This window comes from Salmo trutta, chromosome 2 (assembly GCF_901001165.1).
Source record: "Salmo trutta chromosome 2, fSalTru1.1, whole genome shotgun sequence".
Taxonomy (NCBI): domain Eukaryota; kingdom Metazoa; phylum Chordata; class Actinopteri; order Salmoniformes; family Salmonidae; genus Salmo; species Salmo trutta.
In genome coordinates this window covers 30,632,203-30,648,449 of record NC_042958.1, presented here as the reverse complement: position 1 = coordinate 30,648,449, position 16,247 = coordinate 30,632,203, and the positions used below count along the sequence as shown (strand labels likewise).

Sequence of the window (16,247 nt, the reverse complement as noted above, 5' to 3'; positions counted from 1 at the left end):
ACGATCTGATTATTTTTAATACATCAAAACATACTACAGCTCAGTACCACTGGCTGGTCATTTCATCCTATCTGAACATGTGTATGTACAATCTGACATGACTGGATAAATGTAAGCAATATGGAAAAAAAATCCAAACATCCAAAAGGCAAGATAAAGCAGTTAAAGGCATACCTCGGGATTTTGGCAATGAGGCCCCTTTATCTACTTTCCCAAAGTCAGATGAACTTGAGGATACAATTGTTATGTCTCTACGTGCCGTTTGAATGGGGTTGTTAACTAGCACTTGTGCAATTACTAACTAGGGTCTAGGGAGACAGCCTCAGAGCCAAACGAAACATACTTTACATATTTCTGAGCAACTCCAAGAAGTATTAAACATACGTAACGGTCTAGTTACTTTAGACAGGAACTAAAGTAAGGACATTGGTCGGGGAGGATGGGTGGTTGTAATTCACGACCGTCTAGCAATCCAAAGGGTGCGTGTCCGAGTTATGTCTGGAACAGCTGTAGCATTTTAGCCTCCCCTTCCTCTAACCCTTATTCTAAACTTAACCCAATTCACCTAACCTGCTATGTAAATTGGTAGGGATATTTAAGACAAACCAAAAGTTGGTTTAAGCGGTAGCGCATTTGTTATGGCATGAATTTTGACAGGGGAAACAGCCTATTCAGCCTATCCAGCCAAGCTCATTATTTTTTACATTAGCAACAAAGTTAGGCTACATCTGTCCATGTCCATCATGAAATGAGCGATGAGTACCTTGGTGAATAGCTGTGAACCTCATATTTAGAAGTTATTTTCATGTAACAATTGCTTGTTTTCCATTTCATATGTTCAAAACCCAAGCCCTCCGTAGCCTACCCTTACCCTAGGCCTACTATAACGAAGGCTGGTTCAACAGCAATTCTTTGTCTTTTTTTATGATATCATTAAATTTTACATTCATTTACTATTGTTGTTGTTAAAAATATCAGATTGCTTGTTTTTCATTACATTTTATTAAAACCAAACTTATTAGAACGACTCACCATCCTGGTTTTATGGTGAGAATATCTGTGGTTCGCATGCAATGTAACTTTTGGAGAAGTGTGAATGCGATATGTAAGATGGTTCCAATATATTTATAAGACATTATATTTGGGAGCAGTATAACGGTGAGTGGACATTCCCCCTTTCTCTTTATATAGGGTCTTTATCCAGCTCCTGTGAAAAGTTTAGATGTGCGAAAAACCTTCTATAGTCTAAGTTGCCTTGTCTGTATCATACACCCACGGGGAACAATTATGGTGACTCTGTATTTAGACATGGCCTCATTAAAACAAGTTGTTGTTTAGTTCTTATTAGAATTTGATTCGAATTACAAACTGTATTTTAGACCTTATCAACAGCCTAGTGAATTTAATCTTGCTTATTGACTATGTTTGGCATGTCCACAGACATGTAGACAGTAGTCCCAGCCCCTATATCAGTGTGAATGCTATAGACTATGTTTAATGTACACTAAATATACAAACGTATGTGGAAACCCCTTCAAATGAGTGAAATTCCAGCCACACCTGTTGCTGACAGGTGAAAAAAAGAATTGCACACAGCCATGCAATCTCCATTGAGAAACATTGGCAGTAGAATACCTGAAGAGCTCAGTGACTTTCAAAGTGGCAATGTCATAGGATACACCCTTTCCAACAAGTCCGTTCGTCAAATGTCTGCCCTGTTAGAGTGGCACCGGTCAACTGTAAGTGCTGTTATTATGAAGTAGAAACGTCTAGGATCCACAACGGCTCAGCCGCGAAGTGATAGGACACACAAGCTCATAGAACGGGACCGCCAAGTGCTGAAGTGTGTAAAATCACCTGTCCTCGGTTGCAACACTCACTACAGAGTCCTAAACTGCCTTTGGAAGCAATTTCAGCACAAGAACTGTTCGTTGGGAGCTTCATGAAATGGGTTTCCATGGCCGAGCAGCCACACACAAGCCTAAGATCACCATGTGCAATGTCAAACGTTGGCTGGAGTGGTGTAAATCTCACCGTCATTGGAATCTGGAGCAAAGGAAACGTGTTCTCTGGAGTGATGAATTGCACTTCACAATCTGGCAGTCCTACAGACGAATCTGGGTTTGGTGGATCCCAGGAGAACGCCACCTGCACCAATGCAAATTGCCAACTGTAAAGTTTGGTGAATGAGGAATAATTGTCTGGGGCTGTTTTTCATGGTTCTGGCTAGGCCCCTTAGTTCCAGTGAAAGGAAATCTTAACGCTACAGCGTACAATGACATTCTAGATGATTCTGTGCTTCAAACTTTGTGGCAACAGTTTGAGGAAGACCCTTTCCTGTTTCAGCATGACAAACTCCCCGTGCACAAAGCGAAGTCCATACAGAAAGGATTTGTTGAGATCGGTGTGGAAGAACTTGACTGGTCTGTACAGAGGCCTGACCTCAACCCCATCAAACACCTTTGGGATGAATTGGAAGACTGACTGCGAGCCAGAACTAATCACCCGACCTCACTAATGCTCTTGTGGCTGAATGGAAGCAAGTCCTCGCAGCAATGTTCCAACATCTAGTGGAAAGCCTTCCCAGAAGAGTGGAGGCTGTTATAGCAGCAAAGTGGGGACCAACTCCATATTAATGCCCATGATTTTGGAATGAGATGTCCGATGAGCAGGTCATGTAGTGTATTTCCTTATTGAATCAATGCAATTAGAATAATGTGAACTGCAAACATGTTCAACATATTTTGCAAATATAGGGCAGGCTATTTAATGAACTAGGCTATAGCGGACAACATTCAAATCGGATTTGATGACAATACAATACATGAAAAACTGTAAATAAACAATTTGAAGCTATCTCATTACAGGGAGGCCAAGCCTCAACACACCCACAAATTGTTTAATCATCAAAACCCAGCACTTTCTCACCACCGCCAGGAACTGCACCTATAATTATAGTTGTGAAAATAGAAACAATAGTTCTGACACACCCTGGAACCTAAAACGCTACCACCAGCCCTTAGATTTACCATTGTGTTAGATTTATTGAAATAGAGCGCTAGGAGTGATTGGGAATCCAGCCATACTGAAGGAGTGACCTAGGAATTAGGGGAATAAGAACTAGGTATATGGGCTATCGGTAGATTAGGAATGCAGCCAACCACTGACCTTCCTGAGGGTGATGACACCCTCCTGTGTGCTCCTATTGGTTGAAATGTCGAACATGGCTGGGCCGTCACTGCTGGTGATTCGATAGTTCATCTCAGCGTTCCTGCCAATGTCAGCGTCTGTAGCTCGCAGCACGGCCACCGTCGAGCCAGGCTCTGACGACTCAGGAGCTTTGAACTCATACAGACCTGGAGGAAAGACACGGACACACACACACATTAGTTGTTGTTATTCCATCTGTAACACCTGGATCAACCCATTAATTCAAACATTTGAATCCATCTTAAAAGCGTACATTAATCAAACATGTATCATTTGTTCAACGTGAATACACTGGCACATACATTGTTATTTTTAACGGGTGATTTTCTGGTTTGTGCCAGATAAATGAATGCTTCCCTGTCTGCTAGCTAAAGCACCACACTGTATCTCATATGCTTAAATAAATAGCTGGCTTGGTGTGCAAAGGGATGGAAGTGATATACACACAGGCTGCAGAGACAAACACTACTGACACCCTCATAAAACACGCTGACAGCATTCTGGCAACGCCTGAGTTGGCAGGTCTCCGTCTCACACACACACACATACGCACACAGGCATGGAAACACACACACACACCACTATGGAGAGGTTTCCCAGGCTAACAGGTATTTAGCATCGGGTCGAGAGGAGGAAACATCAGTCTTGCAGACAACAATGATATCGCTGCCTGACACTCTGCCTCCTCCGGGTGTCCCATTACAATATCCACTTGCTCTCACTCTTTCTCTTTCTCCCTGGCCCCTCCCTTCATCCCTCCTTCCCTCCCTCTATTTATTCCTCCCGTCCCACCTTCATTTCCTTTCTATCCATCTCTACCCCTTACCTCTCTCTCTCTCTCCCTCCCTCCCTCCCCTCCTCCGTCCCTCCCAACCTCCCTCCCTGTCCTGTCCATTGAGGTGAGGTGCAGTGACAGTGTTTGTCTCCCTGTTGGGGAGGGTGATAAATGGAGGTAGGGTTTCTACGGTTGTGTGCATTTTGTCATGTGAAGAGCTGTTTGGCTTGTGTGCGTAACACACACACAGACACAGTCACAGTGCTGTTATTGAGGGGAAACAAAATGACACCAGTAATCTGTCAATCTGATATATTTGCAATTCACCAGATGCACCAGAGAGGGAAAGCGCAAGGGAGAGAGAGGAGACAGGGGGACAAGACACAGTGTGTGAGAGGAGATAGAGGGAGAGGGGGTGAAGGAGAGAAAGATGGTTGGCAAAAGAAACACTGAAAATAAAACTAGAAACAAAGGACATTAGCGGAGCCACACAGTGACATTGAGGGCATTGGAAAGAGTAAGACTGAGCGAGAGGGATCTGGAATGACAGCAAGGGAAAGAAAAAAAAGTGATAGTTAGAAGGAGAGCGAGAAAGAGATAAAACCCACAGAGTACTCTTTTCATTTAATAGGGATTACCAGGCTGATCTGATGCACTGTGCAGGACCCTTCCCTCTGTCATATGGTTTAACATTTAATTATACCCAGCCTTCCAGAGAGCGCTGCAGTCGTACACGCACACACACACACACACCTCAGCCGCAGCTGCAGCAGCGCAGTACCACTCGCTGCAATAATCCACATTAATTTTGAAATTGACACCAGATGGAGGCTGCCTGCTTGGCACGAGCCTTCTGTATGGTGAACTAGGTTTTATTTTCAGGGGGCTGTGTGTGTGTGTGTGTGTGTGTGTGTGTGTGTGTGTGTGTGTGTGTGTGTGTGTGTGTGTGTGTGTGTGTGTGTGTGTGTGTGTGTGTGTGTGTGCACATCTGCCTGTGTATGTGTGCACTATACTTACTCTTGGGGAAGCGTGGTGGGTTGTCATTGACATCAGACAGGGTGACGCTGACTGTGGTGGTCCCTGATAGCCCACCCATCTGGCCAGCCATGTCTTTAGCCTGGATCACAACGACATAGTTCTCCTTCGTCTCCCTGTCCATGTTTGGCAGGGCTGTCTTGATCACACCTGAAAAGAAAAAGACAGACAGAGAGATTAGATACTTCTGATACATACATTTCTTCATATATCAGTGTTCCGTAAGAATATATTTAAAATAATAATAACCAAATAGCACTCATGCCTTTCTTGCACTAACACTTACAGTACGCTTGTCTTTTCTTTTCTTAATAGCACTGACTTTGCTGATAGCTGTTTTATTGAGGAACATTTTTACTTACTATGACTGTGATATATGATTGCCTTACCTAGCTATCTTAAGATGAATAACTAACTGTAAGTCGCTCTGGATAAACGTGTCTGCTAAATGACTACATATAATGTATGCATCAGTCGTGTAGTGGAGGGTAAACACACGTATATGCAGTTTACACACCTTTGTTATTTTGTGCAAGCGTTTTACCAACCTTTTGCGAGAAAATGCACTGAAAGTATAGGGAGCATTACTTAACTCACCTCGACCGGCGGTCAGCCCTTACACACTGTTTTTTTATCACTGCATCACTGTTATGTATGTATGCATGCAAAGTAATATCACAGTGTATGATGCACAAAATATAAGTTTTGCACATTTCTTTAGAGCTCAGACACAAAGACATTGAGGTGTATATAGATGCTCTGTCTCTCTCTGGTACAGTTGCGTTCCATATATACATAAAAAATATATATCTCTGGTTTTTCAGTCAGGACAGAGGTTCAGTGAAGCTCTAGTTGACTACAGTTGAAGTCGGAAGTTTACATACACCTTAGCCAAATACATTTAAACTCAGTTTTTCACAATTCCTGACATTTAATCCTAGTAAAAATTCCCTGTTTTAGGTCAGTTAGGATTGGCACTTCATTTTAAGGATGTGAAATGTCAGAATAATGGTAAAGAGAATGATTTATTTCAGCTTTTATTTCTTTCATCACATTCCCAGTGGGTCAGAAGTTCACATACACTCAATTAGAATTTGGTAGCATTGCCTTTAAATTGTTTAACTTGGGTCAATCGTTTCGGGTAGCCTTCCATAAGCTTTCCATATTAAGTTGGGTGAATTTTGGCCCATTCCTCCTGACAGAGCTGGTGTAACTGAGTCAGGTTTGTTGGCCTCCTTGCTCGCACACGATTTTTCAGTTCTGCCCACAAATTTTCAATAGGATTGAGGTCAGGCACTTGTGATGGCCACTCGAATACCTTGACTTTGTTGTCCTTAAGCCATTTTCACACAACTTTGTAAGTATGCTTGAGGTTATTGTCCATTTGGAAGACCCATTTGCGAACAAACTTTATCTTCCTGACTGATGACTTGAGATATTGCTTCAATATATCCACATAATTTCCCTCCTCATATTGCCATCTATTTTGTGAAGTGCACCCGTCCCTCCTGCAGCAAAGCACCCCCACAACATGATGCTGCCACTCCCGTGCTTCACGGTTGGGATGGTGTTCTTCGGCTTGCTAGCCTCCCCCTTTTTACTCCAAACGTAACGATGGTCATTATGGCCAAACAGTTCTATTTTGTTTCATCAGACCAGAGGATATTTCTCCAAAAAGTATGATCTTTGTCCCCATGTGCAATTGCAAACCGTAGTCTGTCTTTTTTATGGCGGTTTTGGAGCAGTGGCTTCTTCCTTGCTGAGCGGCCTTTCAGGTTATGTCGATATAGGACTCGATTTACTGTGGATGTAGATACTTTGTACCTGTGTCATCCAGCATCTTCACAAGGTCCTTTGCTGTTGTTCTTGGATCAATTGCACTTTTTGCACCGAAGTACGTTCATCTCTAGGAGACAGAATGCGTCTCCTTCCTGAGTTGTATGACGGCTGCGTGGTCCCATGGTGTTTATACTTGCATACTATTGTTTGCACAGATGAACGTGGTACCTTCAGGCATTTGGAAATTGCTCCCAAGGATGAACCAGACTTGTAGAGGTCTACAATTTTTTTTCTGAGGTCTTGGCTGATTTCTTTTGATTTTCCCATGATGTCAAGCAAAGAGGCACTGAGTTTGAAGGTAGGCCTTGAAATACATCCACGGGTACACCTCCAATTGACTCAAATTATGTCAATTAGCCTATCAGAAGCTTCTAAAGCCATGACATAATTTTCTGGAATTTTCCAAGCTGTTTAAAAGCACAGTCAACTTAGTGTATGTAAACTTCTGTCCCACTGGAATTGTGATACAGTGAAATAATCTGTCTGTAAACAATTGTTGGAAAAATTAATTGTGTCATGCACAAAGTAGATTTCCTAACCGACTTGCCAAAACTATAGTTTGTTAACAAGAAATTTGTGGAATGGTTGAAAAACGAGTTTTAATGACTCCAACCTAAGTGTATGTAAACTTCCAACTTCAACTGTACATATTAAAAGCAGTGCTCTGCCTTCTTCTCCTCCTGTCTGTCAGATATTGAGCTGCCGTGGCCTTTGTCATCCATTTGAAGCATCAAAACTACAGAGACTGTTACAGTAAAATACAGAAATAGAAGTAAAAAACACTAAATCAATTGCATCGACAGAGTTCACGGGATCCAATCTCTTTTCCAAAGAGGAAATTCATTGAATATCAAACAATAGGCGATGTAAGGGCTGATGCAGCACATCACTCAAACCTAGATCTAAGCAGCGTCGGTGAAATGCACAGTGAATGCAGGGCTATACAACTCTCATCCTGCTCTTTTATCACATAGGATGTGGCAGCAGGAGAGGAGCAAGGCACAGAGGTGCGTGTGTGTGTGTGTGTGTGTGTGAAGCGCTGAGAGATGATGCAGCAGCATTCGTTTTTCCTAACAAAGCACAATCTTACTCGCTGAAGGACAGCCAGCAACTCTCTCCTGAAAAGCATGCTAGTCCGTTCAAGTAGTGCTGAGGGGGAAAATACACACGTGTATTCAATATAGAGTTACAGTATATTGTGTGCATGTATACATCAATACAGTCTCTGAATGTATCTCTCTACCCTATCTATCTTTATCTTTCTTCTCTGTCTCGTTCTCCCTCTCTCTACTTCTCTCACTCTGTCTATTCTCTCTCTTTCGCTCACTCCACACAAACAAACAGGGGAAGACAGAGAGAGAGAGAGAGAGAGAGAGAGAGAGAGAGAGAGAGAGAGAGAGAGAGAGAGAGAGAGAGAGAGAGAGAGAGAGAGAGAGAGAGAGAGAGAGAGAGAGAGAGAGAGAGAGAGAGAGAGAGAGAGAGAGAGAGAGAGAGAGAGAGAGAGAGAGAGAGAGAGAGAGAGAGAGAGAATCATGCTGATGTCCGAGCCTGCCTTTGCGTAGGGGGATGTCAGCTTACATGGCACATCTGGGATAAACCATATTAATGTGAAGCCCTGCACTAATCTGCAAATAGATTTTTTTGTTGCAATTTCCCTTTTGTTTAAGCAAACAAAACACCAGGGTCCATTCCAAAGCACACATGACAAATGATTAAATCTAGCAGTGATGACTGAGCCATGGGATTGAAAGGCGGTGGTTGGCAGAGGTTTTGCCCTTCTTTTCTGTCATGTCGCTTCAGTCTGACATGGGAGTTAATGGTTATGTTGCACGCACACGCAAACACACACACAGTCTCCGTGGAATGACGGGGTAGTCCACTGTTCGCAACCTGGTTCACTCTCAGTATGACTTTAGGTTCCATTCAGATGCAAGATGAAACTTCAGTAAGACAGGGAAGTGGCACCTTGTGTGTGCTGTTCCCTGTTGACGCTCTGGGAACATTGCCCCCTCGAGCCACCGATAGACTATAGAAGGTAATTATTATAGAACTCTGTATTTGCATTGTAATTGACCCTACCTCTCCTTTCTGTCTACAGAAGAAGAAGAAAGATGGGGTGCCTGTTTACACTGACCTGTGTTGGGATCTACAGAGAAGTATGGCTGTCCCTGTAGGATGCTGTAGACCACCCTGGCACTGTTACCGTACGTAGCATCGTCAGCGTCTGTAGCAATCACCTGCATCACCACTGTGCCTGGGAAAGGAAGGAGGGAGAAGAAGAAGAAAGAGAGTGACTTGGTGAGCAAAGTTATACACATGAAATGGAGTCAAGGGGTGTTGGGGAAGACTCTCAATAGCACAAGACAATTTCCTGAATAAGGCCAATAAAGTGAACTGGACTGAACTTAAGTATACGTATGTCTGTGTCACAAATTTCACCATATTCCCTTTATAGTGCATTACTTTTGACCATAAGGCTCTGGTCAAAAGAACTGCACTATATAAGGAATATGCCCTTACGGGAAAACCTAATGAATTTAATGTGATCTTATGTGAAGTTAATGTGATAACATGTGACAACATGTAAAATCAACATGTGATAATATGAAACTACACATGAAATCATGATCTCATGTGTAATAAATGTGACAACATGGGGATGCAATTTTTCAACGTGATACCATGAATCTACAAGTGAAAACATTTTGAACGTTTTCACATTTGAAAATGCAATTCCACATTCGGGTTGAATGGCAGCAACCCAGTTACTGAGATTTACCGGGATTTAACTGCCCAAATACATGCGAGAAACCGTAAATTATGATAAATTATTTATATGAACAGTATGGTGTGAAATGGAACTGTTAAATGATATAACATGTCTAAATCTGGCTTCTCTACGGCCTCTGCATGATGAATCATCAACGCTCAGGGTGGGGACAGACAGCCAATCTCAGGATGGCGCACAGTTCACAATGCATGTAGTCCTATCATCTCATCATGGTAACTTATTTTCTTGTGACAGGTAGGTCTACATTTGCTGCAGCATAGTCTATGCTACAGTAATAAAGACTGAATGTGCGTCTCATTCACCCATCTCCATCTGGCTTTCGGGGGTCACCTTATTTTTTAATTGTAAAGATTTTTTTTATTGCAGCTGCAGATTTTTTAAATCAGCCTATCACTTGAATATCGTTGCTTTAAATCAGTGCACGTGTGAGCACTCTCTCGCAGTCTTTCTCTCTATCAACTCCATTCAAATAGCATCCAAAATAGATCATCCTTTTCAAGATTGATATATAGCCCTATACATAGATGTCCTAGCCTACCTCTTTCAGGTAATAAATTCAATGCTGTATTAGCCTTATATTTAGCTAATGAATGAGGGGTTATGTATAATAAGCTTCTAACTTATAGCTTCTGTTTCTTGCGCAATATGAATGCACCTGTGCTCCGCTGGCCTCTCTCCTTAAAAAATGCTCCTTTGCTCTTGGAGTCTCATGCAGGAAAAGCTAGACTAGAATAGCTTGCTGGACATTTTTTTTACATTTCTTATACCAATAGATTATTCAAAGAGGGACGCAAGCTCTTGTTTGCTGATTGTAAAATACAGCAGCCAATAGAACTCAAGGGTAGTTTGAAAGAAGGGTGAATGCGCGATGCTATAGCAGTTATTTATTCAGACCCATAACCATTCAATCTTTGTCAAGAGAAGTGAAAGCCTTCTGCATCTAATTCTAGTCCTATATTATTCAAGGATGTCATTACAATGATGAAGATTAGGACAACAAAACATATTTAATTTAACTGTTGAAAGCGAGGAAGGAATGAAGCAACAATAGAGAGAAAGAGGAGGTAAGCTAATAACATTAGGGGAAATATTATGAAATGTATATATGCGTCAGGCTACTAATTATACAAATAAGCTCTATTATATTTCTAGAAATCAAATTAGTTAGCCTATACTTGTGACTTTGTAGGCCGCATGTGCTGCATCAGAATCGCATGTACTCTCCATGCTTTATCATGGGTTGAACGATGAGTGTAATTCCAGTCCATATAATACAGTATAATACAGTAATACAGTTCACACTCAAAAAGATTTGCTAACTGGAGCTAGTTTCATTTATTTACCCAAGAAAGTATATACATTAGCTAGCTACATCTATGGGCTTTTATGTTTTTAGGCTTTTATGTTGTGCGTAATGTACAGTAGCCTATATCATATTGCCTATGTATTGGATAACGCCACAATCATTCGTTTTTTGGGGGGCTTGGGCTCATAAAATGTCTTTAATGTAGGGCTCATAAAATGTATGTAATGTATGGCTCATCAGGCTCAGGTAGCATCAGGCTTGAATTTTTAAAAATCAAATACAGACAGGTTTATTCATATGCTTTATGATGCTTTTAAATGACACTTCCGGTTATGGCGGGAGAAAAGTGATTTATTTTCGGGATGGAACATATGTAAAATACTGTGAAAATATTCAACCATATTCCAAGTGAGTTAAGGTTTTCATACAAGAACGTTTTTCACGTGGAAATGCTAATTCCTGTAATGAGTGCGCTGAGAGTCGGGAAGCAAGTTCAGGGAGTGTGTTTTAAGAAATAAATGTATCATAATACAAAACACAAACAACGCACAGACAGGAAACAGAAACAGAAACAATGACGCCTGGGGAAAGAAACAAGGGGAGTGACATATACAGGGCAGGTAATCAAGGAGGTGATGGAGTCCAGGTGAGTGTCAAATTGCACAAATGCGTGTAATGCTGGTGACAGGTGTGCGCCATAACGAGCAGCCTGATGACCTAGAGGCCGGAGAGGGAGCACACGTGATAATTCCAGATGTGAGGTGAAAACATGTTATTCTCCTCACATGTGAAAAGGTGGTGTTAACATGTTAACTCTATATTGAATACACGTGATCTATACACAACTGACCACACACGTGTCTTTTTTGTTTTCACGTGAATATTTCAGCTCAACATGGGAAAACAGTTATTTCACATGTGAAAAAGCAATTTCAAATATTAATATCTGATTTTCACATGTGAAACTGCAAATGTCTTGTTTTTTTGTAAGGAAAGTAATGAAACGGTATCGGGATTTTAAGGTAACTGGTATGCTGTTCAGCTAAAATAGTGTAAAAATCTTTAATCAATGACAATATGATTACATGTGGCATGATCACTTAGGCAACGGCTATGATCCATTTTCTTTATCAAAGAGGCAGAGAATGATATTCCAAGCGAACAAAGGAGAGAAATGTTAGTCAAATGGTACATTCCAACGATGCCTAGCGGGGCCCAGTGTTGCCTCATTAAATGCATAAGAAGAATGAATTTAGTTAATGGAAATTAACATAAGTATAGAATTGTGCGATGGAATGGAATTGTAACCAACTGAAACTTGTTCTAATTCAGTGGCAATGTGAGATCTGCAAGGATGAATATAGTGGGCACGTTACATTACTGCCAAACTGCCAAACATCTGAAGTTACTTTTCTCTTTAACCTCTTACTTTATAAATAAACTAATGTTCAAGCTTAGTTGCTTGATGATATCTCCTCTCTGAAGAGGGAATTGTCAGGATTTCACAAGACAAATAATGTACAGTGGATTGCACTATAAAGGCAGGTTCACAACAGGTCCACTTTCAGGCTGTGGCATCACACCTCACTTGTTACAACAGGCAACTGCTTTTCCTACTTAGATGTGGTGAACAGATTGACAGGGTTTGTCACCTGCCTGTGTTATGTCACCACTGTCACTCACACTTACAGCACCAGGAGAGAACAAAGTTCTTTAACTCTGTAAAGTTAAAAGTTCTAAGTCATAATTTCCATCAGTTGTGTTTTTTGACGTGAGCGATGATGAAAGCTAATGTATTGATGAAAGTGTGGCTTACGCAGGTGTTAGAGAGTATGTTAGTGTTAAGAGTATATGTCATATATCTTCGGCCATCTACTCACTGAACTGGATAGATTATGCAGATTCCATGTATTGGCATACACATGACAGAAATATAGACAGTTTCATCCAGTGTTTAATGTGTTGTAATTGAACACTGAACAGTGTATTCAAAAGATTAGCTTAAGTATCTGATATAATCAGCATTGTTGGACCGCTTTACCTTGTTTGTTTTGCTGTAATAAACCAGTGCATGGCCTGTAATCATTCTCATTTAATGACTCAATATCTACGTCTCAAATGGCACCATATTCCCTATGTGGTGCACTACTTTTGACCAAGGCCCAGAGCCATATGGGACCTGGTAAAAGCGGTGCATTATGTACGTAGGGAATAAAATGCCATTTGGGACACATTCAATCTCTCCTCTCATTATTATGATTGATAAAGCCCTCATTGATCCAATAAGATAGGCATTTGCTTGTAACAACTCTATCGTGTCTCACACATCATAAGCCTTCTAATGCTGCTATTCATTGCAGATACAAGACTGAATATATTATTACCACTGACTGCATGGAATCCCCCTCTTTCATAACGATTTCCAGGCTATCAGTTTAACTGCGCTGTTTAAAAACGTTCGGTCAAGCTATGAGTTACAGTTACACCCAAGGCAAAAGTGGTTGAAATTATTATTTAGATGGATTTAGGGATGTACTCTGTAGCCTATGAATGCAGTGGTGACATCTCTGGTACATGTGTGAAGTAGACGTTTATACTAATTAGTGACATCTCTAGTACATGTGTGAAGTAGGGGCTAATACAGATGTAGGATCTTAATTTGATCACTCTTTTGTAGCTTAGAATTTTCCTGCGAAGCAAGAAATGCAAACTTGTGGTGTATTTCAGTTAAAAAGGCTTTTCAAGTTAGTAATTTCCACTTTGAAATTTCAGACATATTTTCCCGAACAAAAAGTGCATCAACCCGTACAAAAATGTCCATTAATTATAATCTCTATAATAATTCACATTTCCTGTTGCCACAAGATTATTGTCCTGCTATAGCAAACTGGAAAATATTCAAATCCCGCATCTGTACCAAGTGGGGACATCTCAGGTACATTTCTGATGTAGGAGCTCATACATACCCAGTGGGGAGATCTTTACATGTGTGAAGTAGGGGTTAGGGTGTAGGTGTTCATACATACCCAGTGGGGACATCTCAGGTACGTGTGTGAAGTAGGGATCCTTGGTAAACTTGGGTTCATTGTCGTTGATGTCATGGATCTTGATAATAAACTCTGACTCTCCCTCTAGAGAGGTGTTAGTGATTCTGTTGACGGCCTTGGCCCGGAGAGTGTAGTAGGCCTTCTCCTCCCGGTCTAGCCTCTTAGTGGCATGGATATCTCCTGAGTTCTCATCAATGACGAACAGAGTACCGGCTCCGTCGCCAGTCAGGACGTACCGTATGCTACCGTCACCCCGGTCCCCGTCTGAGTGGAGCTGTGGAGCGATGAGAAGCATAGCGGAGGAAGTCAGTTCTCAGTAGCACTAGATCACAATAAAAACATTTTTTTAATGAAATGGTTGCTAAAATTCTATCACCTCGCCAAATGTCAGTTTATGTGACAAAACAAGCAATTACTGTAAAGAAACATTGTACAATCTAAACCTCTGTGAAATATATTTTTAATAACCCCAAATATCGTATTTTCAGCTGTTTGAAGCTGGTGTACAAAACCGAAAGGACAAAGAAGCAAACGTGATGTGTGTTCATACAACCTGCCATTTACTAACTCAGAGAAGATCAGATGTCTGATCTGGGTCTTCTCTCCTTCTCTCCTCCTCTCCTCTTCATCCCTCCTCTGCTCCCCTCTCCTCTCCTCCCCCTCTCCTCTTCAATCCTCTCTTCTCTTCTCCTCTCCTCTTCAAACCTCTCCTATCCTCACCTTCTCCTCTCCACTCCTCTCCTCTACACTCCTCTCCTCTTCAATCCTCTCCTCTTCTCACCTTCTACTCTCCACACCTCTCCTCTCTACTATTTGCTCTCTCTCCTGATGCTGCCTGTTTCTTTCTGCATGAACAACAGCTTAGCTTGCGCTGACATTTTAATTTCAGCCACCAAATCCCCTCAACATATTTATCTCCGGGAACTCATCAAAAGCTTGTCTGCGTCCTGAATGGCACCCTATTCCCTATATAGTGCATTACTTAGGAAATGCAATATATAGGGAATAGGGTGCAATTTGGGACACAACCCTTGTCTTTCCTCTTTTTCCTCATGCTGTCCTCCCTCCTTTTTATTTATTTTAACCACCAAGGACATGGTGATAATTGCAGATGAAAGTAAAGGGCAGAGGCAGACACGTGTGCATGCACACAAGAACACAGTGCACATACAGTATATGCAAATAAACATACAAATGACCAAATACATCTTTCCACATATACAGACATACTGTATCTGTCTGTGTGTGTGATGCAAACAGTATGTGTGTCAGCTGAGGAGCTATCGGAGTGGTGGGTGTGACCTCTGAGTGTGTGTGACCATATGTGGTGTGTGACTTGCTAGCTTCTGGTTCTGGACAGACGGAGTATATTAAATTGTGCAGTCAGTGGAGTCTGTCACATGGAAGAGCACTGCAACAGTATGGCACCCTATTCCCTAAATACAGTACAGTAGGAAAAAGGGAGCCATTTGGGATGAAGACAGTATGCAAACTCCTCTCTCTCTTCCTATTTTTCCTTCTCTATCGTTATGACATATGAATGGCTTTTTATTCCAGGTGCTGGAAGGCTTAATATTACTAATTCATTGTGTTCTGTGTGAAAACAAAGCTGTTGGAGCAAAATGGCTGCCTTTTAAGATTAGTATATTTAAGATTGTTGCATTTGCTTGTTGTAAACACTGAAAGATACACTAAGTGAAAGATATGATAACCAAGTTGGGAGAAGCTAGCTACTGACTGTTTATGTGTGTGGTCCTGTTGTGCCGAACCATCTGAAAAGTCAGAAAGTCAGTTGAGTGAAAATAAAGTTCTTCAACATCATTATCTTCCAAACTGCTTTAGCTCGCAATGCCTCATTACAGCCCTGCGTGCGTCTTTCTCTGTCTGCCACTGTTTGTGACCCCTCCGTCTCCCTCCTCTTTCAGTCACCCACTCCACCACCTCTCGCTATGATGGAAGTAAATTTACGTCCCAATCTGGGTGCCTCCTCCTCAAATTAGGAGAAAAACCTCTCCCAGAAATCAATCCAGCAGCCAGACGTGCATTCACAATGGCCCCTGATCAATTTCTATTGAAAATGTAATTAAAGCGTCACCGGGGGAAGAGCGAAGCCACATGTGCAATGAGCATGGCCAACAGGCGTCCTCCACAAGTAGATGCAGGGCCCTTTCTCCTCCATCCTCCTTGATATCACTTCATAATGAAATAAAGCAAAGGAGGGGCACTATGCTCAAAAGTAGTGCA

General features: G+C 41.6%; 1 protein-coding gene across 1 annotated transcript in view; it reads right to left on the bottom strand.

The window, feature by feature from the left end:
• Positions 1-16,247, bottom strand: part of LOC115154038 (cadherin-6) — an 86,259-nt gene that overhangs the window by 11,475 nt on the left and 58,537 nt on the right. The window contains exons 3-6 of the mRNA XM_029699850.1: positions 13,983-14,277; positions 8,994-9,113; positions 5,003-5,170; positions 3,169-3,356 (exon numbers count right to left, since the gene is read on the bottom strand). Of these exons, the coding sequence (XP_029555710.1) occupies positions 3,169-3,356; positions 5,003-5,170; positions 8,994-9,113; positions 13,983-14,277 (771 nt within the window). The remainder of the gene's footprint in view (positions 1-3,168; positions 3,357-5,002; positions 5,171-8,993; positions 9,114-13,982; positions 14,278-16,247) is intronic.